The sequence below is a fragment of the Salvia splendens genome, chromosome 9, assembly GCF_004379255.2.
Source record: "Salvia splendens isolate huo1 chromosome 9, SspV2, whole genome shotgun sequence".
Classification (NCBI taxonomy): Eukaryota; Viridiplantae; Streptophyta; class Magnoliopsida; order Lamiales; family Lamiaceae; genus Salvia; species Salvia splendens.
The window spans coordinates 5,119,214-5,146,054 of NC_056040.1; the positions used below are offsets into that span (position 1 = coordinate 5,119,214).

The 26,841-nt window shown below is 34.7% G+C and overlaps 4 protein-coding genes across 4 annotated transcripts; 2 read left to right on the forward strand and 2 right to left on the reverse strand.

The window, feature by feature from the left end:
- Positions 1–1,584: 1,584 nt before the first annotated feature.
- Positions 1,585–4,251, forward strand: LOC121747912. The gene is made up of 5 exons (XM_042142066.1): positions 1,585–2,030; positions 2,111–2,155; positions 2,238–2,474; positions 2,557–2,738; positions 3,846–4,251. Exons 1-5 carry the CDS (start codon positions 1,790–1,792, stop codon positions 4,008–4,010), a joined length of 870 nt encoding a protein of 289 aa, XP_041998000.1. The 5' UTR covers positions 1,585–1,789; the 3' UTR covers positions 4,011–4,251.
- Positions 4,252–9,521: 5,270 nt separating this feature from the next.
- On the reverse strand, positions 9,522–12,007 carry LOC121747913 (14-3-3-like protein). The gene is made up of 5 exons (XM_042142067.1): positions 11,852–12,007; positions 10,482–10,993; positions 10,259–10,381; positions 9,840–9,956; positions 9,522–9,727 (listed from the first exon to the last, which is right to left on the reverse strand). The coding sequence occupies exons 2-5, from the start codon at positions 10,965–10,967 to the stop codon at positions 9,686–9,688; spliced, it is 768 nt and encodes a 255-aa protein (XP_041998001.1). The 5' UTR covers positions 10,968–10,993; positions 11,852–12,007; the 3' UTR covers positions 9,522–9,685.
- A 1,754-nt stretch (positions 12,008–13,761) lies between these two features.
- Positions 13,762–19,637, reverse strand: LOC121747643 (T-complex protein 1 subunit zeta 1-like). The gene is made up of 15 exons (XM_042141718.1): positions 19,334–19,637; positions 19,162–19,225; positions 18,056–18,191; positions 17,195–17,346; positions 17,059–17,106; positions 16,817–16,909; positions 16,354–16,460; positions 16,168–16,282; positions 15,985–16,071; positions 15,226–15,430; positions 14,949–15,043; positions 14,634–14,702; positions 14,427–14,534; positions 14,221–14,339; positions 13,762–14,078 (listed from the first exon to the last, which is right to left on the reverse strand). The coding sequence occupies exons 1-15, from the start codon at positions 19,465–19,467 to the stop codon at positions 14,003–14,005; spliced, it is 1,608 nt and encodes a 535-aa protein (XP_041997652.1). The 5' UTR covers positions 19,468–19,637; the 3' UTR covers positions 13,762–14,002.
- Positions 19,638–19,758: 121 nt separating this feature from the next.
- LOC121747642 (NADPH-dependent diflavin oxidoreductase 1-like) lies at positions 19,759–26,761 on the forward strand. The gene is made up of 14 exons (XM_042141717.1): positions 19,759–19,966; positions 20,118–20,195; positions 20,312–20,499; positions 20,608–20,685; positions 20,765–20,869; positions 20,999–21,090; positions 22,062–22,237; positions 22,934–23,028; positions 23,575–23,649; positions 23,767–23,877; positions 24,180–24,302; positions 25,156–25,275; positions 25,742–25,958; positions 26,039–26,761. Exons 3-14 carry the CDS (start codon positions 20,344–20,346, stop codon positions 26,566–26,568), a joined length of 1,878 nt encoding a protein of 625 aa, XP_041997651.1. The 5' UTR covers positions 19,759–19,966; positions 20,118–20,195; positions 20,312–20,343; the 3' UTR covers positions 26,569–26,761.
- The last annotated feature ends 80 nt before the right edge of the window (positions 26,762–26,841 follow it).

The window sequence follows — 26,841 nt, forward strand, 5'->3', positions numbered from 1 at the left end:
CCTAGGCTCCGCTATAGTTTAAAAAGGGACGTAGGTGCCTAATATTATAAAAAGTTTTAAAAATTTATTTTTTTTCAAGAACTTTAAACTTATATAATATCACAAATTTAAATAGTTATTGAATTTTTCTCACCAGCGACAAAATTCAACTACATTTCATTTGTCATTACATCACATAAGATATAGTTATTACTAAAAAATGATAGTGATGTGATTATAAAGTTCCTAAAAGCTAGATATAATTATCTATCTCATTTTAATGTAGTCCGAATTTGTCGCCGGTGGAAAAAATTCAACAACTATTTAAATTTGTGATATTATATGTCAAGTTAAGAGTTCGTGGAAAAAATAATTTTTTAAAAAATTTCGTGATATTAGGCATCAATATCCATTTTAAAAATCAGTAAAAAAACTATAAAATTTGAATTTAGTCTCAATTATCTCATGGTGAAATATGTTGAGGAAATTTTCAACCAAACAATGTCGTTTTATTATGAATAGATAACATTATTTGACTCACTAGTTGTGACATCCGCATATGACTTCTCAGCTATCATATACTCTATCCGTCCGCCATTAGGAGTCCAATTTATGGGCGGCACGGGTTTTAAGAAATGTAAGAAAAGTGGGTGGAAAAAGTTAGTTGAATTGGAGTCTTACTTGTATATATTAATTTTAAATGAAATGCGGGTGGAATGAGCTAGTAGAAGGTGAGACCCTATTACCATTTATGGTAAAAGTGAACCGGGACTCCTATTCACGGACGGACTAAAATGAAAAATGGGACTCCTATTCGCGGACAGAGGAAGTATCAGATACTCCCTCCGTCCCACCATAAGCGAGTCACTTTCCTTTTTGAGATGTCCCACCATAAATAAGCTATTTTCATTTTAAGCAAAAAATCATCTCTCTCACTCTATTTTCCCACCTACTTTATTCTTTTTACTCCTCTATTTTTTTTTCTCTTTCATACTTTACTCTTTGTACTTTAACTTTTTAAATAACAATTCTTAAAATCTTGTGCTAAAAGAAGTGGTGCTCTTATGGTAGGACGGAAGGAGTACAATTTTAGATAAACTTTTCGCTACATGATTTATATTGAGAAGAAGTTAGTGAATTTTCCAGCTTATTTTAAAAGTTGTGGGGCTATATCACTATTTTTCCAGCAATTTATCATTGAGTTATATTTCCACATCTAAGAATGAATTCGGCTTGGAATTTTTTCGAACTACTAGTATAACTTTTAACCGAAACTTCTTAAGTCAAAATACCTAACCCAACTAAGATATTGAAATGTCATTACCAAATTGACAACAATTGGACATAATAGTGCGCATAACTTATTTCCTTTTTTTCTTTACTTGCAAGTGTAGTTTACCAAGTTGCTTACATGTTAAAATCTGCACTGTTTGAATTTTCACTTAAATGAATTTTCACTTAAATGAGGCTTAAACTTATTTCGTCGAATAACAATTTCATTTAGGAACTAGCTAGAATAGTGCCATTCCATCTTATGTGTGAATTATTTATGATAAGACACCAATTAAATCAAATAATTAAAACCATTTATGCTGACAAAGTAACTCAAATGACTGCACCATATATTACATGAATGAAATCACAAAATATATGCAAGATTTTGTTTCCACTCCCCACCACTAAATATATGACAAATGGAGAGAGTGGCCCATAGTCGATCGATTACAAAATATTTACAAGTTGGAATTTCTTTGCTGATTGGACTTATTATTTATTTATTTGGAGTCATTTATTTATTGGCACTATAAATATGATAATTCAGATATTAGAAGTAGTATTAGAAAGAAAACAGAGTATGGAGCGATCAGTAGACGAGAGTGATTTTAACCTCAATGAATGGGGCGTCAGAGCTCGAAGGATCAGCCGCGAAAACACCAAATCCAGAAGATTCTCAGCTTCAAATTTGAAGAGCTTGAGAGAAGAAGCCGCCTCCTTCAGATCAAACGTCACCGTTTCAAGCACCGCTTCCTCGCCTGGCTACACCATCAGAGGTAATTAATTGAACACCCAACACATTCCTCCTCATCTCTACCTTTCTTCAATTTTGACACAAGCTCCATTGATCACGCAGAGGAAATTGATCCTTCCACATATTCCTTCACAACCGCTCTCAGAGGTAAAAGTGAAGACTAATGAATCAATCAATCAATGAAAACACATTTCAATTCGAAAATTGAATTAATCAACTGGTGTTGCAGGGTTGCAAGCGAAAACAGCGTACGCGTGGGAGGCGCAGCAGCCTCGAGATGGATTGATTCTGAATTCGAAATGGAACGAAGCGGAAAAATACATAAGCAATCCGTTATCAGGAGAAGTTCCTCTGGAGTGCTTATCGGCCAAAACCCTAAGCGGCAGATCCTTCCGCGGCCTCGCCACCAGAATCAGCATGTCCGCGCCGCTCATCTACCCTTCCCAAATCCACCACGAAAAACCACGTACCTTTTCTTCTGCATCATCTATAAATACAGAATAAAAAATGTATACATAATTTAAAATGTTTTGATTGTTGGAGAGCAGAGGCGGAGAAGAAAACGAGAGACGTGGGGACGCAAAGCACGCCGATAGATCTGAGCTCGAGCAGCCCGACGCCGGCGGCGACGCCTTCGATTGAAGATCGATCGATGAAGATATTGACGAGTGAGGCGGAAGGGGGAGATTCATCTGTTTCGTTCAAATCGGAAACAGCAACGCCAACAGAGGTGAGTAATTAAGTAACTGACGGACTTGTTGTTTTTCCTAAATTAAGAAGAGTTAATATAAAAATGATTTAGAGTCCGTCGCTTTCATTGGTCCCATAACAGAGGCAATACGATAAGTGGTCCATGAATGAAATAGACCACACAAGAACACTTGCAAGTTAGGCAATGAGTTCCATGTCCATCACAGGAAAATGTGGACTCAATCATCTTCATTCTTCCTCGTCTTCCCCTCACTCACTCTCATCTTCCCTTCTATCCACCTATATATTTACAAATAAGGCAGCTAGATTTTGGACAGACAGGGGTAGTAAGTGTGGGGGACTGGTAGAGATTCGGTCCCTTAGCATGTGCTAAGGTCACATTCTTCATCTTGTTTTCTTTTGATGCACCCCTCTCTCTTCTGCCAATCATCAACCATTCTTTATTTATTTCTAATTCACAATGAATAAGAACCTTGATTGAATTTGAAGTATGCTTGATGCACCTTATAAACACTCCTAAGAGTTTCATAAAATGTTAAAAATTATTAGTCATTTATCACGCGAATGATTGTGGAACATGGGATTTTATCCATCATAAAATAAGTTTACCCAAACAACTCTTAGTGTTGTCTTCCACATATATATCGCCAATTTAATACCATCCTTTCACCACACAATCCTCTTCTTTAATTTCCATTGCTCTTAGTAGATATCATAAGATTCTTCCACTCTCAAAGTTTATTGATTTGCCACAATAATTGTTAGAATATCTTTTATTTACTTTCTTCCTCCATTAAAATGTATGCATACTAACTACGGTCTATTTGATTATTAATTACCATGTATATAGCCAGTGTGTGTGTTTTGTGTGAGAAATGGTAGTAGATGATAATAATAGCTCACTGATGTATTCCACTTCACCCAAGTTCAGCACCAACTAGTTGATATATTCAACTAATGAGGAACAAATATAAATATCTCATGACAAAAATAAACTCTAACCAAAAAAAAAAGTTCACCCTTGTTAAATTTAGTAATAAGAAGAGAAATTTGTCAACTTGTTAAGAGAACTATTTAGTTGAAATATGGCTTGCAGAAATTCCTATTAATTAACTAGTGCATACAGGTAGAAGAGAAGGAAACAATAGAGGAAGAAAGAAATGGAGGAGAGAGAAAAAAGCAGTGGGGGATGGGATGCTACTGCTTATCCTTGAGGGGTCTGTATATCATGAGATCACAAAGGCACAAAGAAAAACACAAAAAGGAGAACAAACAATCCCACCTTTCTTGATCATCTCAATGCCTAGCCTCACTGCTACAACTTTGTCACAAAATAGAAAGATTCTCCATTCCCCTCTTCCACTTACCTATGCTCATATTGCACATCAAAACCATTCATAATATGCATGCATGTTAGTTATGGTTATATTTTTTTACCATCTAGTATTATTTCCAATGATGTATAATATATTCTTTAAATTGTATATCAAGCTTTAATTTTCATGAATATAGTAAAATTAAAATGTCAATAATTTAGTCTGTTAGAATCAAACTAAAAGTATAATATTTAACAAATAATGTGACCGTGCATTAAACAAAAGTGGTGCTTACTGATGATACTCACATAAAGTATGTAGCGTACATATCATTCCTCACACATATATCGCATATACAGTTGGGCTTTTCAGTATAAAGAGTTTATATACTAGTATATAGTTGAGTTGTGCATGGAACTTGCTGGTGTATGAAAATCAATCCCAAATTACCTTTTCCGGTGAAAAATTAAATTATTAATTTTATAGCAGAAGCCAATGTTGATATTTGAGAGCAACGTGACATGATCCCTAAATCAAGCGATTTTGTGAGTTATGAACGCAAATTCCAATACGCCTCACGTCATTTTCCTAATTTTCTCATTAAGTTATTTATATGATCATACAATATTATTGCAAAATCCTGTGAACAATTTATTATGTCAAATACGATGTCCTTGTGCAGAAAATAATGCAAATTTAGTCTTATTTTTTTTATCTTCGAGAAACAAGTCCCCTTACTCAAAATACGTACATGCATATGACTGATTACATACCGTACACTGTACACAGCTCCATAGAGAAGAATTGGGACATACATATATTTAAAATTTACTACTCCTACAAATTAATTTGGAATATTGACAAATGACATATACTGTTGTCATAAAGGAAATTATAATATCATATATAAAAATATTGTTGAGCATATTGATAAATTTGTAACCCTAATTTTTAGCATTTTTTACCTAGTATAAAATATACTACTATATTCTATATGTAACATAAGTTAGAGATGGATGTCACCTCGTATGCATTCTGGAGTTCAGAACGTGGTGAAGAAAAAGGAAAAAAAGTGATGAATGATAAATGGAGAAAGAGCCAAAAGTTTTTTGTAGTGGGCAAATATGTGGTTGTTTATTTGAGTGTTCCCCTGAATTATTGTACTGTGTCTTTGATGTTATGTTTTTTTGTTCTCATTTAGTGAAAAATCTGACAAAAGCTTACTGGTTTTCCTCATCTTTCTGAGTTGGCAATTATTCTACTCCCTCAAAGTTTGTCCAATTTTTCCATTTCCATCCGTCCCTCAAAGTTTGTCTCATTTCACTTTTTACCATTTTTAGTAATGGACCTCATATTCCACTAAATCATTCATACTCATATTTTATTATAAAACTAATATATAAAAGTAGGACCCATAATCCACTAACTTTTTCAACTCACTTTTATTACATTTCTTAAAACTCGTGCCGGATCAAAGTGAGACAATATTTGAGAGACGGAGGTAGAAATATCTTTTCTCCCAAGTCTCTTTCATACACACACATTCAAATTCGAAATTATAAACATGCATTTATTTAATTTTGGGAAAAAAATGTAATGTCTGTGAGATTAGTGAAAGAGGGTCCAATCTGACTAGGTCATGTCTTGTCATGGTGCATGGATCTTTATTGACAGCCTAAACCAAATTTTTGCTGTTGGAAGTGAAGCAATCCCAGAATCTGTTCGCTTTATAGTTCTGAATTAAACCTATCACTAATTCACTATTCATCAACGACTTTTTTGCAAAGAAAACGGTTAATGGATTTTTGAAGATCTTTCAATATATATGTGCCATAATATTAATGAAGGGGTTTGAAATATTAAGATAGGAAGCAATGTTTTAAAAATCGGATCGAATCGAATCGCTCATGAATTAAACCATCTTGGACTGGTAAAATCGGAAATCAATTAAACCGGTTCCAACATTTCTTTATTTTAAAGACTTAAGTTTGATGCTCACGTGAGAGCCCTACCAAAGTTATTCGAACAATTCCCAGCATTTCAAATTAATGGGTTTAAAAGTCTAAATCCTATAATCACCTACAAGAAGAATTAATCCCCAAAATTAGTCTAGTGCACTACTAAGTGTAAACTGAAAAGTTAAACGGGTATTTTTTTTTATATATTATCTGTCACTAAATGGTACTTCTTTCATCCGTCATTAGGAGTTTCATTTGTGTTACAAAGCTAAGTGGATGAAAAAAAGATAGTGAAATGTGAGACTCATTTTAATATTCCCTCCATCCCTTGGTTCCACGTATGTTTTAATGCATAATTGGTAAAGTAAGAGAGAGATAGAAAGAAATAGTAATTAAAATATTGTTAGTGGAGAATAAGATCACCTCATTAGAGAGAGGAAAAAAATTCAAAATTAAAAATTTCATACTTTTCAGGAACGGATGAAATATAATTTTATACTCTCCCCGTCCCATTCAAGATGACCACCTTTCCTTTTTTGTTTGTCCCAATCAAGATGACCACTTTCCAATTTTGGAAATAACCTCCTCTCTACTCATTAAAATATTCAACTACCTTTTTCTTATCTACTTTATTCCACCTAACAACACTTCCTAGAATCTCGTGCCGCTCAAGAATGTGACCATCTTGAGTGGGAGGGATTAATAAAATGTGAGAAGAATGAGTTGGTGGAACGAAAGATCAACATATCATTTATGGTAAAAGTGAACGAGACTCCTAATGGATGAAGGAGAGAGTATAAACTATTTCCCTTTTAGTCGATGTAGACCCCACTCTCCACTAACACTATTTTTACTACCTTTTCTAACCTCTCTTTTAGTTTAGCATTAAAATCGGTGCCCAACCATATGCTCATATTTTATAAGGACAGAGAAAGTATATTATAATAATAAATATAATTTGTCTTTTTTATTTCAAAGGGTCTTTTTCCTTTATTGGAAGACGCTTGGGAGTTGGGAACGTATATTATTATAGTACAGTACTCCATGTTATTATCCGTATCAGTAATTATCTCATTGTCTTTATTTATGTAATTTTTTATTTTATAACGAATTTGATATTTTAACGTATAGCATTACTCCATAATTTATATTTTCATCCGCATTAGTAATCATCTTTTTATCTTGAAATTATGTAACTTTAAATTTTTTTTAATGAATTTGATAACTTACTAGTGACTTACACTCTTTCGTGTTTTTAATACTTATATTATTAAAAAACTACATCATCAAATTATACATATAAATAAGATTTGAGATGTAAGTGTGATTGATATCAGTGTTATAAAAACTAGACCGGTTCGATAAGTTTGGCTGCAAATAAACTAGCTAATAGATTGGCCAGTTGAACCGTTTTAGGCGGGAGAAATTGGCCACTCGGGCTGAAAACCACCGACTGGTTGAACCATTTTTAAAAAAAAATTCTAAGACTATTCCCATAAATCATAATGTTATCGATCCCAAACATAATTTCTGATTATTTTATTTCATTTTTTAGCATTTTAAAAATTATAATGTATTTGTCAATATTAAAATATTATTTATTGTTATTGTTTCATTGTATCCAACTCCACAAAATTTGTTTTCTAGATTTGTCACTGGTTAGTTTGCTTGTTACTCCTCGTTAATGGGTCTATTAACCCAAGTATTCACTCGACACCACTGCTTCTCAAATGGGTCTATTATCATAATTATAGATGATAATACGTATAGTTGCATAAATGTTGAAGTTAGGAATTATATTACTTCTTGCTTCTTAAAGCCCCTACTATTATATTTTGTCTGAAATTAATTACTGTGTACACATATATTGGCAGGGAAAAGAACTACGATAAAGCTTGGAAACAATTGGAAAGAGGTTTAATTTGGTATTGGCATTCGCCTAATCCAAGAAGTGGGACTTAGGCTTGTATTTTAGCTTTCGTGTGATTTAAACATTATAATGTTTTGACTCGTGTGTCTCTACAAAGATATCAAAGAAAATAGAGTTTTTATTCTTGGCTAAATTTGATCATTACATAAAGATACATTAGTTAATGTTACATAAAGATATTACTTAGGTCATCTGCAACGCTGTCTCTTATCCGTCCATTAACCATCTCTTAAATTACTATTCTTGGGGCCCACTGTACTTTTTACTCCATCTCGTAACTAAGGGACAGAACCTACAACCCTCCATCTCTTATCCGTCTCTTAACCATCTCTTAAATTACTATTCATTCATTTTCATTTTTTTATTTTTATTTCCAACAAATTCAATTAATAAAAACACATTTCATTAAATAAAATAAATTTACAAGATAAAATTCTTTAAGAAATAAAAAAAATATAATTAAAAATCCTAAAAAATGAAAAATACATAATTTAATTTCTTCCGCTCACTCTCACTAAATTCAAAATCTTTAAAGCTCAAAGAAGCAGAAGAACGACGATGATGTGCGTCTACTGGTTGCCAAATTTTGCCCAAATGTGCTCAATTAGATCATCTTGGAGTTGGGCGTGGGCGGTAGAGTCACGTGTCCTCATCATTTTTGCATGTAGATAAATGTATAGTATATAGAGTGGTGAGAGGGTCCCACTACTGTTCAGAATGTTTTGAAATATGTACCTGATAAATGTTGGTTTTTGAACTTATATGGAGTATTTGTGTTTCATTTACTTGTCTGATGAATTATTTGTTTTAAATTTTGGATTTATTTATTATAAGTCTATACTTGGGGTGTCACAGTTTTCCATTATTTTAAACTCTATTAGTATATTTTATTTTTCACTCATTTTATTACCACCTTCTTCAGACCTTTAAATATAGAAACTATCTACTACTACTACATATCCCTTAAAAATAAAAACTTTCAGAACATTCTATTTTAGAACTAAATTGTACAATTCACTAACACTACTTTCACTATTTCTTCTCTTTTTCTCTCTTACTTAACCCATTTTTTCTCTTCATTTCTCTTAATTTATCGATTTATCTCTCTTATTTTATTAATTATGCATTAAAACTCGTGTCATTTTTATTTTTATGATAGTTCAATTTTCTTAGATTTTTTGATTTTTTATTAACTTTGCATTTTTATTTTTTATTATATTAACATTTTATTTTTTATATTTTTATTTTTATTTCAAGTAGATGGAACTAACTTTGAGAATTAAGCTCACATGATCCGGCAGCCTGTTCCTAGTTGTTACTATAAGTGTTGCTGTGTCGGTGAGTTGAATTACTAACATTCGTCCATGACCAACCACAAGAAATATAAAAATTTGAACAGAAACAGAGGAAGTGATGTAATAAATGAACCAAAAACTTGAACTGAAGACTGGTGCAAACGCTTAAATTATTTAGTAACAATAATTATTGGTAAGGGCAAACGCAAACATGGATGAGTTAATGAGATATTTTTCATTGCAATTGCAACTTGACTTCAATAGAAGGAATGAAATGAATTGAGATCGTAAAAAATGAGGCAATGATAAAAATATGAAGAACGTTTCAATATGTAGAAACCTCAAGTACCACACACATAAGATAACCATTCAAGTCTTACTACGGCACAAGGATTTCTATACTAAAACATATTTCAGAATACATCCAACACAATACAATGCTGTCACTGTTTTCCTCCCTCGCCAGATTAACCTTTCGTAGTTTCCTTAATCTCATCCCCTGCTTCGTCCTAAAACCAAAACAAAACAATAACACCTTGTCAAAACATTCATCAAAAGACCATTTTGTACAGAAATAGTATAAGCGTAGCATTGATTCTGTTTTCATGAATGTGGAAGTACCGCTACATCAGACGTCCAAAGAGTCAAATTGTCTCGAAGAAGTTGCATGATCAATGTGCTATCCTTGTATGATTCCTCACCCAGAGTATCTAGCTCAGAAATAGCTTCATCGAAAGCCTGCGTACAAGAAACAATGTACAATGTGAGCAACTATACAAAAATAAATAATGTTGAAGGTGATAAATGGTTGAATGAAAGAAAATTAATCATATAACATATAGATTGGGGGAGAATCAGTTGGAAGCAATAATGTTTGGATGTGGTAGATAATGATGTGATGGAGTTAATTACATTACTGAAAACATTGCGATTTCCGTTTCTGAATATCATTTTCTTCAATTCTAATGTCGAACTTTTAATATGAGTTCTAGCAAGCTACTGCTAGAAAATGGAATCATATACCCAGAACAATCAAATACCTGCTTTGCAAGGTTGCAAGCACGATCAGGAGAGTTGAGGATTTCATAATAGAAAACAGAGAAATTCAGAGCAAGTCCCAGTCTTATAGGGTGAGTAGGAGCCAACTCTGCAAGTGCAATATCCTACATGGAAAAAATTAACACAAACAGGTTAATAAAAGGAAAAAAAGAAACATCGTTGAACAAATCTAAAAAAAGCATATGCAAATCTATGGTAATTTACCTGCGCTGACTTGTAAGCAAGCAGAGTGTTCTCAGCTGCTTCTTTCCTTTCAGCCCCAGTCTTAAATTCAGCCAAGTACCGATGATAATCACCCTTCATCTTCAAGTAAAACACCTTTGATTCCGCAGAAGAGGCAGATGGAATGAGATGGGTCTCAAGGAGCCCCAAAATCCCATCACATATCTTACTTAGTTCTGCCTCAATCTTACCACGGTATTCTTTAATAATGCTAACATGATCATCATTACCACGACTCTCTTCCTTCTGTTCAATGGAAGATATGATCCTCCATGAAGCCCTCCGAGCACCAATCACGTTCTTGTATGCCACTGAGAGGAGATTCCTTTCCTCCACAGTCAGCTCATCACTATCGACAGCCTTTGCCACCTTTTCCATAAACTCAACCATTTCCTCATAACGTTCAGCCTGTTCAGCCAACTTGGCCATGTAAACATTTTCCTCGCGGGATGACTCAGCTGGTGACATTTTAATGAACTAAAATAGTACAAAACCTGCATAAAATTCAAAACACTTATTTAGGCCACTTACTATACCCTGACATTTAACATGCTTTCATTAAACAAAACTAAAGTCTTAAGTTAAGCAAAGAAGAACCTCCATCAAAGAACAACTATTTGCACTTCCAATTAAAAACTCAACATTCAAAGTAATTCATCAAATGACACACGCCAACAATACAGATTCCAAATCAATTGCTAAAGTATGCAGCAAAGTTCTTTAGGTTAGGTTTCATGAATAAGCATTACATTTAGTGAAAGTTGTTTATAAAAGGTGTTCTTTTGGTAAAGTAATGCATTTCACTAATACATAAGAGAAAATAATAGATCCGGACCTTGGTAAGGGGGAAGACATTAACTCCAACTCAAATAATATTTTCACAAGAAAACATTACCAATCATTGAATTCATTATCATGCCCGGATCCAATTTACATCTCTCCACTTTATCAAGGCAAATAAATCAAGTTAAACAAAGTTAACAACACTTCATAACAGTAACACAATACATCGTTTACAAAACCAACTGACTATATCCTCCTTCAAGTCCTACCGGATTAAGTAAAACAAGCACACAAACCAATAATCGGAAATCAGACCCCATTTCATCAATCATTACAACTACAAATCACCAGATCTATGATTCAATTTTAACCAGCAACAAGTCAAATCCCATTAAAATATAAAAATCCACAAACCCCCAAATTCGAAAGATCCAACCCTAAACCTAAAACTAAACCTCAAACCCAATCACATAAGATCTAGCAACAGAATAGGTAGAATCAATCTAAAAATAGCAATAAATAAATAATAAAACCAAAAACCGAAAAAAAAACGAAGAAGAAGAGTGGACCTGTAGAAATAGATCTGGAGTTTGATTCGGGAAATGCCAGGCTTTGACGAACCGATTCGATAGTGTGAAGGCGCAGTGAGGGGGAGGTTTAAATAGTGAAAATTTAGGGGGGAGGAGGCGGCCAGCCAATGATAAAGCGACACCTGGCGGAGAACGGCGGAGTTTGCTATTATGAGGACGTGGTATGCGACAAGCTGGCATTGACTCGTCAAAGCCCTCTATCGTCATTTCAATCAGGTAGGCCCTTCGGCTTCACGGGCAACATAATGGGCCGTAGGGCCCGTTTATTCATCAATGAAGGTCTTCAGTCTTCACCGACTTGCACAACTAACATCTTACTTCCACTTTTTTTTTTCTAGGAAAATAGTAGAATTTAAATTATTGTAGAATCAACCAATTTCTTTCAATAATAGTCGAGCTAAACGAGAATTTGTATCTTTGTAAAGAAGAAATTTGGAATTAGTTGATGCATAAAATATTTCATGAGGGTAAGTAAGCTTGTATGCATGGAAAATTATTCAAACACAAGTTTATGTGATCTCAAAATACATTTTCTAAAAGGACCTCAAATAGTAAAATACAGTTAATTTGTAAGAATTAGGTTGTCTTCCATAAAATAGTGTTAATGATGATCTCACAATAACTAGTTACCGGAAATGATTACATACTTGACTCCAATATTCAATCTTGATTTACTATCACAAGTCATTCAATTTTATGATGATCCTCATTTATTTACAACTACCATGCATTAAGCAATATGCCAAAATTTCACATAAGAAACCAAAAGATACAAGAAAACTTCAGCACTATCAACATCAGAACTTTTACTTTCATCTACTCTTATCCACATGCTGACAATGCATGTTATCTCCCTTCTACAATCATACCACAAGAGACATAATACGCACACCCCCAATTTGGCTGATATCACATGGAGGTAATTCTAGCTTTTGTCACAACTCACAAGTCTTTGGTGGAGCATTTGCCAAAATATTTTTTTGTCCTAAGTAGTAGTATATCATTTTGGTCCAAAATAATATAAATTGGTCAAAATGCTTGTGACCTCGTTACAATATTAACCCATACTAATTAAAGATCTAAATATTACTCCCTCCATTCTACTTCCATTCTACTACAAGTAATGGATTTTTTGGGCAATAGAATTTAAGAAGTGAAGAGAAAATAAAATGGAGAATGAAAGAGAAAACGAAAAGAAATAAATGAGTTGGTTTTTGTTAAGAATGAACATTGATCACTTATAATGGGATAACAAAAAAAAAGAATATTAATCACTTGAGTGATAGATTTCTTATGCGTACATATTTTAAGAAAATTGTATATTTTTATGTTAACTGGAGAGAGAATAAAATCTGAGAGATATAAAGTAAAAAAGAAATAGAGAATTAAGTAGGAAAAAAGAAGTGAAATGTCTTTTTTTTGTGCTATAAATGAAAATTGATTACCTATATTGGGACAATTGAAAAAAGGATATCCACCCCTTGCGATGGACATGTATATAAATAATTGTTAAACAAAAATCACAACTAAATTATATACACATTTCTTATCATTTTTATGAAAAATATAAATAATTCTTAAAATACACTTCATAATTAATTATATGAATTATGTACTTTCTTATATAATTTCTTTTAAAAAATAAATAATAGTAGTATTTTATTGCATAATTATGTTTTCTAAAATAATTTTCTTATATAATTAGTTATATCAATTATATTTTGTAAAAACTTAGATGAGAAACATAAATTTGTTTCAAAATCTAGTATATATTTTTCTTACCAATGGGAAAATCAATTCGCAATTTTAAAGTCAGATGCAACTACAAATTTCAATCTTCCCAAATTCAAAAAATAAAGGTAAAACAAGACTTAGAGAAGGGAACAATATTAAGAAATGAGCAAACTATTTGATTATGACTCAATGAAACTAGCTTCCGACAATCACATGATTTTAAACACAACACATAAAAAGCAAAAAAATCAGGGTCCACAAAAAGAACCCAATCAAAATTTTCTAGGTACAATGACTATATAAAGCTGAGGTAAATCAGTATCAATCACGACCCTCATCACGATTACAAAACAATAATCTTCTAAAAAACAAGGCACTAGTCAAGTTCACCACAAATTAGGTTGGTTTCCGCATGTTACGGCCAGCACGAATAACCTCATCTACGAGTAGCAGCTGAGATGCAATCACGGGGCTGCAACAGACAAAAAACCATTTCAGCAGATTGGATTGATAAAGCACGACAAGGAGATTATGAATTAATGGGAAGAAGATATTTAGAATGGAGAACAGAAGGTGTACTGTCGGCGCATCTATACACAGTTTTCTCGACATACCCAGAGTTTATAAGCTGACGCTTGACAATGTAATTGTCAAAGATACCCTCCATTTGAGGGTCAATAGGCTCTCCAGTTTGAAGATTTAGTCCAACCACATTACCCTTGTCGTGTTCTCCCTGGGAAAGAAGAATCAGTGTTTAGGGACGTCTCAGCCATAAATTACATTAGGGAGTCAATCAGTACTCGATAAATACAACAATTACCGTAAGGTCAATGATAACATCCTGGGTGTCAAGGCCAGAGTTTTCAGCAAGTATCTTTGGAACCACAAGAAGCGCATCAGCAAAGGCTTCCACGCCAAGTTGGGCACGCTATTCAAAGTTGCAACAGCATCAGAGCAAATCCCATAAACATGTGTATAGATATTACTGAAAGATAAAATAAAATAAAACGAAATGAATATAACGTACTCCTTTAACAGTTTTCTTGACTTCATTAACCAGGTATTGTCTGGCTGCCACCTCGAAAGCCCCAGCACCCTGAGATATGCAGAAAAACAACAAACTTTATAAAAAGGCATTTATTTATTATTCAAATAAAAGAGAAAATGTAGCATTTTTATACAAATTAAAAAATCACTAATAAATAAGTGAATCGGAGGCCAAATGAAATGGTGATAAGTGATAACTGTGAAACTTCAGCATCACCATGGATCAAGTAGACATTACTAATCAAAGAGTAAAGTTCAATTTAATCACACACAGTTAAAAAATATATTAACTCACCAGTACAACAGCTTCATCTTCAATAGTGTTTTTCACTGCCCTCAGACCATCACGAACAGCATCCTTAATTTGAGCAATCGTGTGATCATTTGGCCCTGCATGGTTGTTTGCAGGGTGCATTAGCATGTACACAATGAATATAACCATTTGTATTGAACAAGATGATACACAGGTAGGACCACACAATAAAAAAAGAATCAATGAACGGAATAAAATATATTGTAGCCAACAGGTGTGGAGACACAGAACTAAGAGTAAGATCAGAAACTAAAAGTACCTTTAATGAGAATTGTACAAGAGTTAGGATTTTTGACATTTTCCACAAACGTATACTTTTCTTCTCCAAGTACATGCTCATACACCACACCAGCCCAACCAAGGCAATCAGGGGTTAAATCATCAACTGAGTTGACAGCCTCTCCTCCACAAGCCAAAACCAATCTCTCCATGTTTCTCCTTTTAGCCCTTCGCAGGGCAATTATCTACAAATTATACCAAAAACCAGAATGAACAGAATTAGGATACAAATTTTACAACACAGTTTTTATTTAAAACCATCAACAACAAGATTCTAGGAGTAGATGATAAAGAAAACATAGATTTTCAAACGTGAAGGAAACCAAACTTTTGGATAGAAAATACTCGTATAAACCAGCTTCTAAACAGTAATGGTTGAGAAATAATTTGTAATTTAGCAAGGAACTGAAAGATCTTTTTAACTAAAGACACCCAATAGTGTGTTGATGCCAAGAGCAAACCACATCAAATGACAAATATAATTAACAAACTACTCGAAAGAAGTCAAGAACAACAAAATATTGGAAAAAGAAAGAAAGAGCAAGAATGTAAGTCACCAGTTTTCCTTCAAATTTAGTATAAATTAATTTCCCACGGTTATTAGACAAACATGAAACACACTAACTTGAAGTTCCAACAATAAGCTTACAGAATTGGGTGAAGCGTGAAGAAATTATATCAAGTATAGCATATCTATTACTATTTCAGTCACACTTCTAGAATGGCAAGGGCAACTTACTCCAGCTCGCGCAAGAATATCTAATGATGGAGGATCAATTCCTTTCTGATTAATGACAACAAAATTGCTGTTATCATCAGGACACACCTGAGAAAACACTAGATATTAGCTTGTTTGATAATAAAACATTTAAACAGTTCACCGCCCCATTAGGACCACAATGACATAGGTGGACGCACAAACCTTATTTTTTAAATCAATTATTTTCTGGACCCTCTCATCAACAGATCGTCTTTCTGCAGCAACCATTGCCTCTCTTTGTTCAGCACTCGAGTAAAAGAATCCTGCATTTACTTCACTGAATAAAATAAAGTCAATCTCACAGCTCTGAATATCATAAGGCTAGCACAAAAATCCACAAATCATTACCTCTTCTCATACTCTAGTGACACATTGCAAGTCAAGATATAACAATTCTCTGCTCGGCGTTTCATATCTGGATGCCTTGAACCATGGTCAAGAACTAGACCCTCAACCTAGAGCAGTAAGGCAATGAATATGTACAGATCAGTATTAGGCAAAACAAATTATACATCATTATGCAACACAACATATCAACAAGCACAGCATCAAGCAGGCAAATTTAATAGCATAATACCAAAGGCAACTGACCAACCAGTCTGAAGCATACGAAAGTAGGTTAGCTTCGCTATACAGTCATTAAATCCTAAATTGTTAAAGCTACAATAGGAAAAGAAACAGGAATTCCCTTTAAGCGTAAGACAGATGTAGCTTTTTGCATGGCATTGTTTTAAAAAAATAGCTAAAACAAACCAAATTAAACATTTAATTGACACCTTCCGAAGAATAATAGATCATCAAGATAACATACCAAACGAGTGTCAACATCAAACTTGTGGCGCATGTGCATTATCTCAACCATAAAAAGATCAATATGCTCTTCAGGCTTGCGGATGCAGAGGACCTGCATCATTATAAGAACATCTTGAAATAATTGGATGTGGCAAATTGCTTTAGATATATAATATTAATTGCAACTTAGCTAATATTATTCATCCATCTTTCTCTGATACCAGGACGCGAAATAAATTAACACTGAGCTCAAGCACTTACAGCATTTACGACAATATCAGTTAGTTGGTCTGCCAATGCCTCGTACAACTGCGCAGGAACAGATGTGTATGCAACATTAAGTGCAATATTTACGAGTTATGTACATAACACAAAAATAGAGTGGCTGAGAAAAAACCTTAGTCCTTAGTGCTGTTCTTGCCACCATCTTCAGTATCTCTTTATCAGGTTCAGCACCCATCACTACAGGAGTCTTAAACTTTTCGAGAAATTGGAGTGTTGCTCTTTTAGCTATTTCAAATCCATCAACCAGAACACGTGGATGCATTCCTGAAATAATATTAAGTTACAGCATTGCATCTGTTTTCACAACATAAAAATTGTAACTAGTTTTTACATATACAATTTGTGGAATTTTTTCTACAAGCCAAAACAGAATCAGATGATCAAAAAAGATCCTGGAATATACTGAGAGCCAGAATATTCCTAAATTAAAAACTTCACCGCTAAAAAAGTACTAATATTTTCATCTACTGCACAGGTCACAGAAGGCATCGACAGCCATCATCACAGGCTTCCTATTCGCTATTACTCTTTTTCAATACTCCATCTGTCCCCTAAAAATAGATACTTTAGGGGGACAACACATGTTTTAATGCAAAATTGGTAAAGTATGAGAGAGAAAGAGAAAAGGTAGTCGAAGTAGTGTTAGTGGATAATGGGAGTGGGGCATCATTGTAGTATAATTGCAGTGAAAAGGGACCAAGGGACTATTTTTTGGGGATGGAGGGAGTACTATTAAATTCATTTTCCATAAGAAGGCAAATTTTTCTTACGGCTATATAAGTGTAAGTGTGTGACACCCAATATTATCTTAAATAAAAACTATTTGTAAACACACACAGAAATTTGCCTAAAATCCATGCTTGAGTAATTTAAAAAGTGGTACTTAATATACTTATATAAACCACCGTGACAATGATAATAGACTTTTGATACCTTACCAGTGACTATTTTAAAAAATGTATTTCTGACTAACCTTCGTCTATGTACCGCTCTGATTGCTTCATGAGCTCACCAATAAAGATGACAGTAGAAGTGGTACCATCTCCACTGGTTTCATCTTGAGCAACAGCAGTCCGAGCAATCATAATGGCTGTAGGGCTTTGTATTTGCTGTCATAAAAATAAAAATATGTAATCTTAAGAATAAAGCTATATATATACTCCTCCCTCCGTCCACGAAAAATAGTCTCATTTTGCCATTTCGGGATGTCCACAAAAAATAGTCCCATTTCTGAAAATGGGAAGTTTCTCTCTCAAACTTTATCTACTTTATCTCCTTTCCTTTCTTACTTTACCAATTTCTCATGAAAACCCGTGCCATCCACAAATGGGACTAATTTTTATGGACGGAGGGAATATATTTTAGTCCTGCTCGCAGCTAAAAATTCCAGCTTGAGAACATGTAGTAAATCTCAGAACCTATCTAAATAATATAAACACAAGATGCAAATAAATCAAGTAGACCTAATGCAAAAAAATTAAACAGATCAAGTCTTCTAGCATTTGATCTGGTCCCTACGTGTTTCCTAGCCAAGCCATTTTTTCTATTTGAAATTCAATAAAATGAGCGATAATGATCTTTTCTTTAACTTCATATCATTCTTCCGTGACTGTTGGAGCAACCCTAGTCTATTCTGCAAACTCTGCCCCAATAAATAGATAACATCAGGTTCTCTCCTACTTCTAATGCGCGGAAAACTTCCAGCTGAAGACAAATGTAAACTGGTTCACGGAGTGATTAAAACACAACAATACTGAGAAAACGTGCTCTCAAACACGACGTCCGTAAAATACAGATTACACACCACTGCAAACGTTAGATACCTTAGAATCTCAACAAGATTTTATTTTTCCTATGTGTTTAGACACCACCAAGAAATATACATGGAGGCAGATTGTCTACACTTCCAACACCGAATTCATGACACAGAAAGGCAGATTCGCACAGAATATCATAACCAGACAGAACAAATACTAGAAATGTGCATTCTCGTATGTTAAAAAATCTGAACTAATTAGCTTGCTAAATGAAAAAATGAATACTATAAAAGCAACACAAAAACAGGGGTACAAAGCTGACCATTTCCTTCAACAGAGTGTTTCCATCCTTAGTGAGCTTGATATCGCCAGCGCCACCAACAAGCCTGCAAATATCAAACGCTAGTTACCAACAGCAAACTCCCACAAGGGAAGTACTATAAAACACACAAACACTCAAACACGCGCGCGAAAACAAAACATTAGTACAGTACATTTTAATAGTTCCCTTTGGGCCGAGATTAGATTTGAGCACATCCTGGAGGCCCTTTGCGGCATTGATGTTCATATGCAGCGCATGAGACTTGTTCAGCACCTCAGCGTTAGGATTCAGCACCTTCAGCGACATCGTTAACACTCTACTCCTCGAATGTAAAACCGATAACACTAATGGAAGCTAGAGACTAGCCGAATGAACAATTGTAATGACTCCGAAATGTAAACTAGATCGAAGTTTCAAATTACTACGTAGAGAGAGAGAGAGTGGAGTGGGGAAGAAGAGGGTTTTTGTCTAGGGCTTTATGGAAAGAAAGGAAGCACTCGAGCACCGCAGTGTGCGTGGCTATTGATACGACGTCGGTTTAGTATATTCGAATAATATAAATTTGTTCTTTAATATTTTCGCTTTTTCCTAACTCTCCAAATTGATTGTTCTCCGTCTCTGTATCTCTTCAAACTACTTTCTCGCCTATCTCCCTCGACTGCCACCACCAGCACATCGCCGCCGTCGTTTACGTGCTTTCCTCGTTCAGCACTTGACGCCGCCGAATGCTCCCTCGCGTTGCTCGGTGTCTTCTCCACTGCACCGGAAAACCAACACCGTGGTTATCTAGCTGACACCGAACACGGTAGTTTTTGGCTCCGCTTTCTCTCATTAATTAATCTTATTTTCCTTCTAGAAGATTGGACGGACTGAGAATCTTAAATGGATCCAATCGGTTCCCGGGCGGGGTAAATGATTAAATGTCTGTTCTGAGCCCTATTTGATATACTCGACAGTTAAAATCCAAGTGAGATTAGAAAATCACATTCATCATCGGTTGTGTGATTCACTAAGGCAGCAAGATCATATTTTAGGTATGAATTAGTTTTGCTTTTAAGTTTTTAATATTTTCCTAATTTCAATCACGATAATTTGAAACAGAAGTATCAGACTGAACTCTTAGACTAAAATGTATTTTCCTTTTGATCAGCGACTATCAATAGAAATTACAGCCAAAACTCGATGTGCTTGACGGAGATGAAGCGTGAAAATCAGCTGCTGATATTGTATGCTTCACAGACAGGAAATGCAATGGATGCTGCTGAGCGGTTTGGCCGCGAAGCTGAGCGTCGTGGCTGCCCTTCCATCTCTGTCCTCTCCATGGACGAGTTTCATCCCGTAAGTTAGAAATTTCAAATGAAAAAGAAATAAAGTTTGATACGATTTGCAGACTTATTTTCTCATGCACTTGAGTATAATAATGATAGTTGTTTTTGCTTGATTCAGAGCGAATTGCCGAACAAGGAAGCCGTCATTTTGGTGGTGTCGACCACAGGTCAGGGGGAAAATCCAGATTCGATGAAGGTTGCTTAAATTGAAGCATTGTTATCTAATGTTTCTGGTGTCAATCGAATTCTACACTAATATTTTGGCTGAACTGCAGGGGTTTTGGAGATTTTTATTGCAAAAGAATTTGACAGAAGACTGGCTTAAAGGGGTTAATTATGCTGTGTTTGGACTGGGCGATTCAAGCTACCAAAAGTATAATGTAATTATTATAAGATTGATTGATAATTTATCTTACTAATCAAGTTTTGGTTGATTAAAATCTCATTAAGCATATATCACATGCTAAATAGTATTAAATCATCTAACAACATGACTCTTCTGGTTATAGTTTGTAGCAAAGAAACTGGACAAACGGCTTTCAAGTCTTGGTGCATCACCGATTATTGAAAGAGGCCTGGGAGATGATCAGCATCCTTCAGGGTACCATCTTCACTTCTGGCCCTCTATGCACGTTTCTCATTAAACTGTGTAGACTTTTTGCTGCTATTATTGGCGAATATTACATTACATCATAGTAAATCTACAGATATTAGAGTACTTATTGGTAGACATAGGTCGGTTGACATAGGGTCATGGTTATTCTTTATCACCATTGTGCATATCATCTAAAGTGGGGAGTTATGTATCATGATGTAGTTTGTTATGTGTGCTGCCAAATATATTCGGAGTAATACTAAAAGGAAATGTGGAAATTAGAAAATGGCCGTGGAGGCGTGGAGCAAATTATTCTATGGCCAAAAATCTAGAGCTTTAGCATGGAAGTTTTGTCTATATCCCCTCTTTTGGGGGCTCCAGATCAGTTTGCACTTGATTACCTAAATTTTACAAGTTCATAGCCCCGTCACCCGTGTGATTGGCCTTGAATACGGGGCGAGGGAAATGTGATGAATTAGTTCTTCAATGAATTCGACCACCAATATTTGTAGCCATATTAAGTATGCCTAATTGCCTATCAGTCTGCATGTCAGTTGCACTATTTTAAAAGAGTGATGTTTGGTTTTTTTCTCTAATCTGAAAGCTAGAAGGTAAAAACTTACCATGAGAAGAGATAGAGATTCATCTGTGCAATGGTGTAACTAACAAGCACTTGATATCAGTCTTAGCTGGTTACAATGAGATGGCTGGTGGATGGTCAGGAATAGTATGTGGAATGGTCAACCATATATGATGTGAATATGGTGAAAAATTGAAAAGTTGTTTTAGAAATAGAGAGCATAAAGCTTTACATGCTCAAGTGCCATAGATTCTTATACTCTTCATCCCGGCCTTTTGATGTGTACCTTTTTGAAGATTATATGTTTGATTGTTTTCACCTTCTCAATATTTTGCCGTATCTATAGAATGAATTACCACAAGGAAGGCTAATTGGGAATTTATAAAATCATTGTTAGGTATGAAGGGGCTCTAGATCCATGGATGTCCTCCTTGTGGAGTATATTGTATCAAAGAAATCCTAGGTTGCTTCCAAATGCTATAAATCCTGACGATACTTTGATGGATCAACCTAAAGTGCAAGTTATATATCATGACACTGAAGAAGGGCTGTCACCTATGACAACCAACGCAGGTTGTTAAACCTTTTGCTATTTTGAAAATAATGTTTTAGTGTTGGACATTTTTTCATTATTAAATGTTATGGCGTTTGCTTATGATATTACTGTTAAAATACATTGATAAAAACATGCACCTGATTTATGTGAGGTAATGTAAACTGTAAGATTGAAAAAAATTGTTTGTAAATTATGGTTAGTAATAACTTTATTAAACTTATGTTTGTAGCCACTTCTCAAACAAGGATGCTGAGCATCTTAAGAGTAAGGGATTAATTTTGATTGCAGTAATCCTTGTATGACAAGCAATTCTGTTTGTTGTTCTCTGACATTGTTGCCTTGCCATATGCTTCGAGATGATATTTATTACAGAAAATACATATTACTCTTCTCCAACTAGCATAAGCACCCCCAGATTGGTGGTTTGTGTTGTCTAGGAGAGTTAGAGTGTACTATTTGTTTCTTCTATTGGCTTGAATCCAGACCTCTTCTGATTAAACACAATCATTAATTCTTATATGCTTATCTACTGCTATTTACATCGATTAGTTCTCTATAGCTCGGCAGTATTTATAGTATCTAAAAGATGCAGTAGATAGACTCGACTGACCGAAATTTTTGGATGTAGCTTGCTCTATATCCTTGGATATTTGCTTTTCAGCTTTAACCATTGGATTCGGATGCTTTTTAACATAAAAGAATTTATGTTACAGATTTTAACTATCTGGAGATGCTACTTGAGAAAGCCCACTCAATGAATCCTGCAAAATATTCTGGAAAAAGCAGGCCTGATTGCTTCCTCAAACTGGTAGGCAGTGTTTTATGCATCTCTAATATTGATTTAATGAGGTGTCTAATAGTTGTAGCTTCTTTGGTTGGTGCTAGGCTATGAATATGGTTATTTTGGTGAATCACATGTTGACCCTAAAAAGGAAAACTTACCTATGTTTTTTTGCCTCACCAAGCAGCATGGAGAAAGCGACAGACAGAACTACTTCATTGCGCTTTTTTATTTCATATTTAGTGTTGATCTTTTACCTTTTTGTCTTCTTGACCCTATATCTCCACCCTAGTGATGAGGGCTGTCTCTTTAGTCTTTATATTGTCACAAAGTGTCCTTTGAGGAAACAAAATGGAAAAATAAATATTTAGTGATATAGATTTAAATGTTGTCTTCCTTATACTCATAATATTGTCCAAATATTAGTCATAACCAAGTTGAAAGAATGAATTATTTAATAGAGTACCTAATGTTTTGGCAGCCATACATCAATTTGATCATACTTGACTGTGTATGAAGTTCTTATTGCTTGCAAATATTTCATAACAATAACAATTATTTTTGTTAATGTAGACCAAGAATTATCAATTAAGTCGAGTGGAAAGCGGGAAGGATGTACGTCACTTTGAGTTTGAAGCTGTTTCATGTGTAAGTGAGGCATATATTTTTTAGATTAAATTAATATACATCAAGTGGCTCTCAATTGATGTGAAACCTCTTTATTTAGCTGTCTAAACACTTAACCGATAGTTTATTCCTTTGCAGCCAATCAATTACGATGTAGGCGACATTCTTGAGTTTCTTCCAGGCCAAAGTCCTGAAGCACTTGATGCCTTTATGCAACGGTGTAATTTGAACCCTGAATCATACATAACTGTAGGTAGTTCTCTACTTACTTTTTATTTTTAGCATTCCAGTTCTTCTGCTCAATATCAAATCCCCAATTTGTCTCCAACTCTCCATATAATCCTGTAACAGCTTTTGTTTTTGTTTTGCTTAGTTATTTTATCCTCCCAACTGTTTCAGTGCTTACTTGCTTTCAGGTTCAGGTTAGAGATAGTGAGAATTATGGTTTTGCTTGATATCTACCAGTTTTCCCCATATGATTCAAACAGCTTATGTTTCTGTTTTGCCTACATATTTTATCCCCCCCCAACTGTTTCATTGCTTGCTTTCAGGTTCAAGCTAGAGATAATGAGAACCGTGGTTTTCGGAAACCTTCTACCCCTGTGAAGTTGAAATCCTTCATTGAGTTGACAATGGATGTTGCATCAGCTTCCCCTAGGCGATATTTTTTTGAGGTACTATCGGGGCATGGTTTAGTTCCTTGTTTATTGTCTTTCATTCTAAGAATATAATTTATATCTAAAGTTTGTTATTTTCTTAAAATAAATTTGGTTAACTACTTATCACTTTTAAAGTATAAAAATAGAAGTTACTAGCATATATAGTTAACTCATTTTTTAGCTAGCTCACAAGCATACTAGTAGCTCAATAATAGTGCACTTAAGGTTTCCTTTGCTACTCATGACACGGGTTTCATAGGATACCCATCACATTCATATATCTTGTTTGCGTAAAAACGAAGACCCTTTGTAAACCAAAGGGTCATGATATATTATGCAGATCTTTCGGATATTGTAGAACACCTCCCAGGTAGGATAAGTAATACAAATCTTTATTATACAAATCATTAATTTATTAATTATTAATTGATTAAACTACCATACTTTCACTCGACCATCATAAATTAGTTGATGAAATTATTAGAATTTTATTTTCCTACCATAATTTACTTTTGTAGTAGATACTATAGTTTATGTAACCAAACATAATATTGATACTTTACATGATACTAGACATCCCAGGCAAACATATCAGTATTATCACATATTATGTCATGCTGCATACCAAACAAGACCTTACAATACTAGATGCTGTGAACTCAGGGTTTGCCCTATTCTACTAGGTATTGTAACCACAATATATGATAATAACGATAAACATCCATTGTCAATAAGGACATCTACTCAGAAGATGTCTCAGCTAACTATTTGAGAATTTTCGAAGGGTCCAACTAAAATTACTACATTGAGATTGAAGCATTATATGTCTAATTTAGCGTAGCACTTCTAAATTCACGAGCTACTCCAGGTCATGAGTTTCTTTGCCACTGCTGAGCATGAAAAGGAAAGGCTTCAATATTTCTCCTCACCTGAAGGAAGAGATGATTTATACCAGTACAATCAGAAGGAACGGAGAACTGTCCTTGAGGTGATGATATGGTTTTTTACTTTGATTACTCAGTATTACACAAACAGGAAATTAATATTTACTTCACATTTTTCATATTATAAAAAATTCACAAGAGTACTGCAATATAACTGGGAAAGCTAATAGTGGTTCAACCTTCTCATCAATTGAAGTTGGTAATGATGTGGGCCTATGACACATTTTGATCTCCAAGTAAAATGTGTGATTTTTCATAATCTTATAGCAAACAGTTTGCTTTGGTGTAGGATGCTCCATGTAAAAATACCACGAGATCTGTGTAATATACACTTCATTTTCTTAGGGTCCTGCTCTGTATGGACTATAGATTTATCGTACTACTAGATACCTCAGTTGATTAGTAAAAGACTGTTGATTCGCTGCACCTAGTATAGGAATTAAATTCTCTTACTGTCTCTGATTGTGCAATCATAAATGAAATTTATTAATTTTTGTTTCCGTGATGTAGGTGCTGGAGGATTTTCCTTCTGTGCAGATGCCCTTTGAATGGTTGGTACAGCTGGTTCCTCCACTAAAAACAAGGGCCTTTTCCATCTCTTCATCTAATTCAGCCCATCCAAATCAGGTCCATTTAACTATAAGCGTAGTGTCATGGACAACAACTTACAAGAGGAAACGCGTGGGTCTTTGCTCATCATGGCTTGCGGGTCTTGATCCCAATCAGAGTAAGATTAGTTTTACGGCAACCCCTCCCCTCCCAGGACCTCGTGTCGAGCAAAATGTATTTACAGTTTCCTGTTAACAGGAGTCCTTATACCAGCATGGATTAGCAAAGGCTGTCTTCCTCCGCCACCACCATCACTTCCTCTGATTCTTGTTGGACCTGGAACTGGATGCGCGCCTTTCCATGGGTTTGTGGAGGAACGTGCAATTCAGAGTAAAAGTGTTACAACTGCTCCGGTTGTCTTCTTCTTTGGGTGTAGAAACGAGAAGGACGATTTCCTGTACAGGGATTTTTGGCTGTCACATTTGCAGAAGAATGGAGTGCTTTCTGAAGAGAAAGGTGGAGGATTCTATGTTGCCTTTTCGAGGGAACAGCCGCATAAAGTGTATGTACAACACAAAATGAGGGAGCAAAGTAGTAAAATATGGAGTTTGCTAAGTCAGGGCGCTGCTGTTTATGTTGCTGGATCTGCAAATAAAATGCCTGCTGATGTATTGTCAGCATTGGAGGAAATTTTTTCGAATGAAACCGGGGTTCCAAGAGAAGCTGCATCAACATGGATTAGGAAACTGGAAAGGGCTGGCAAGTATCATGTCGAGGCTTGGTCTTGACCTTCTTATTAAAACTTACATTGCAATGTTTACAAGCATGAAGGTGCATGCCTTTTCGCAATATTTATGGGTAAAAATTTGTTGTTCAACATACATTTGTTAAATGCATCTACTGAAAGGAGAACACATTTTTCTGAACTGCTGGAATTTCCTTGTTTTTAATTAATTTATTATAATCTGTGTTTATGTTCGATATTGTTGATTCCTTTTTTAGTTATTAATTTCCGTAGATATATATGTTGTTCTTTTGGATTATGAAGGGTGTAAAAGACT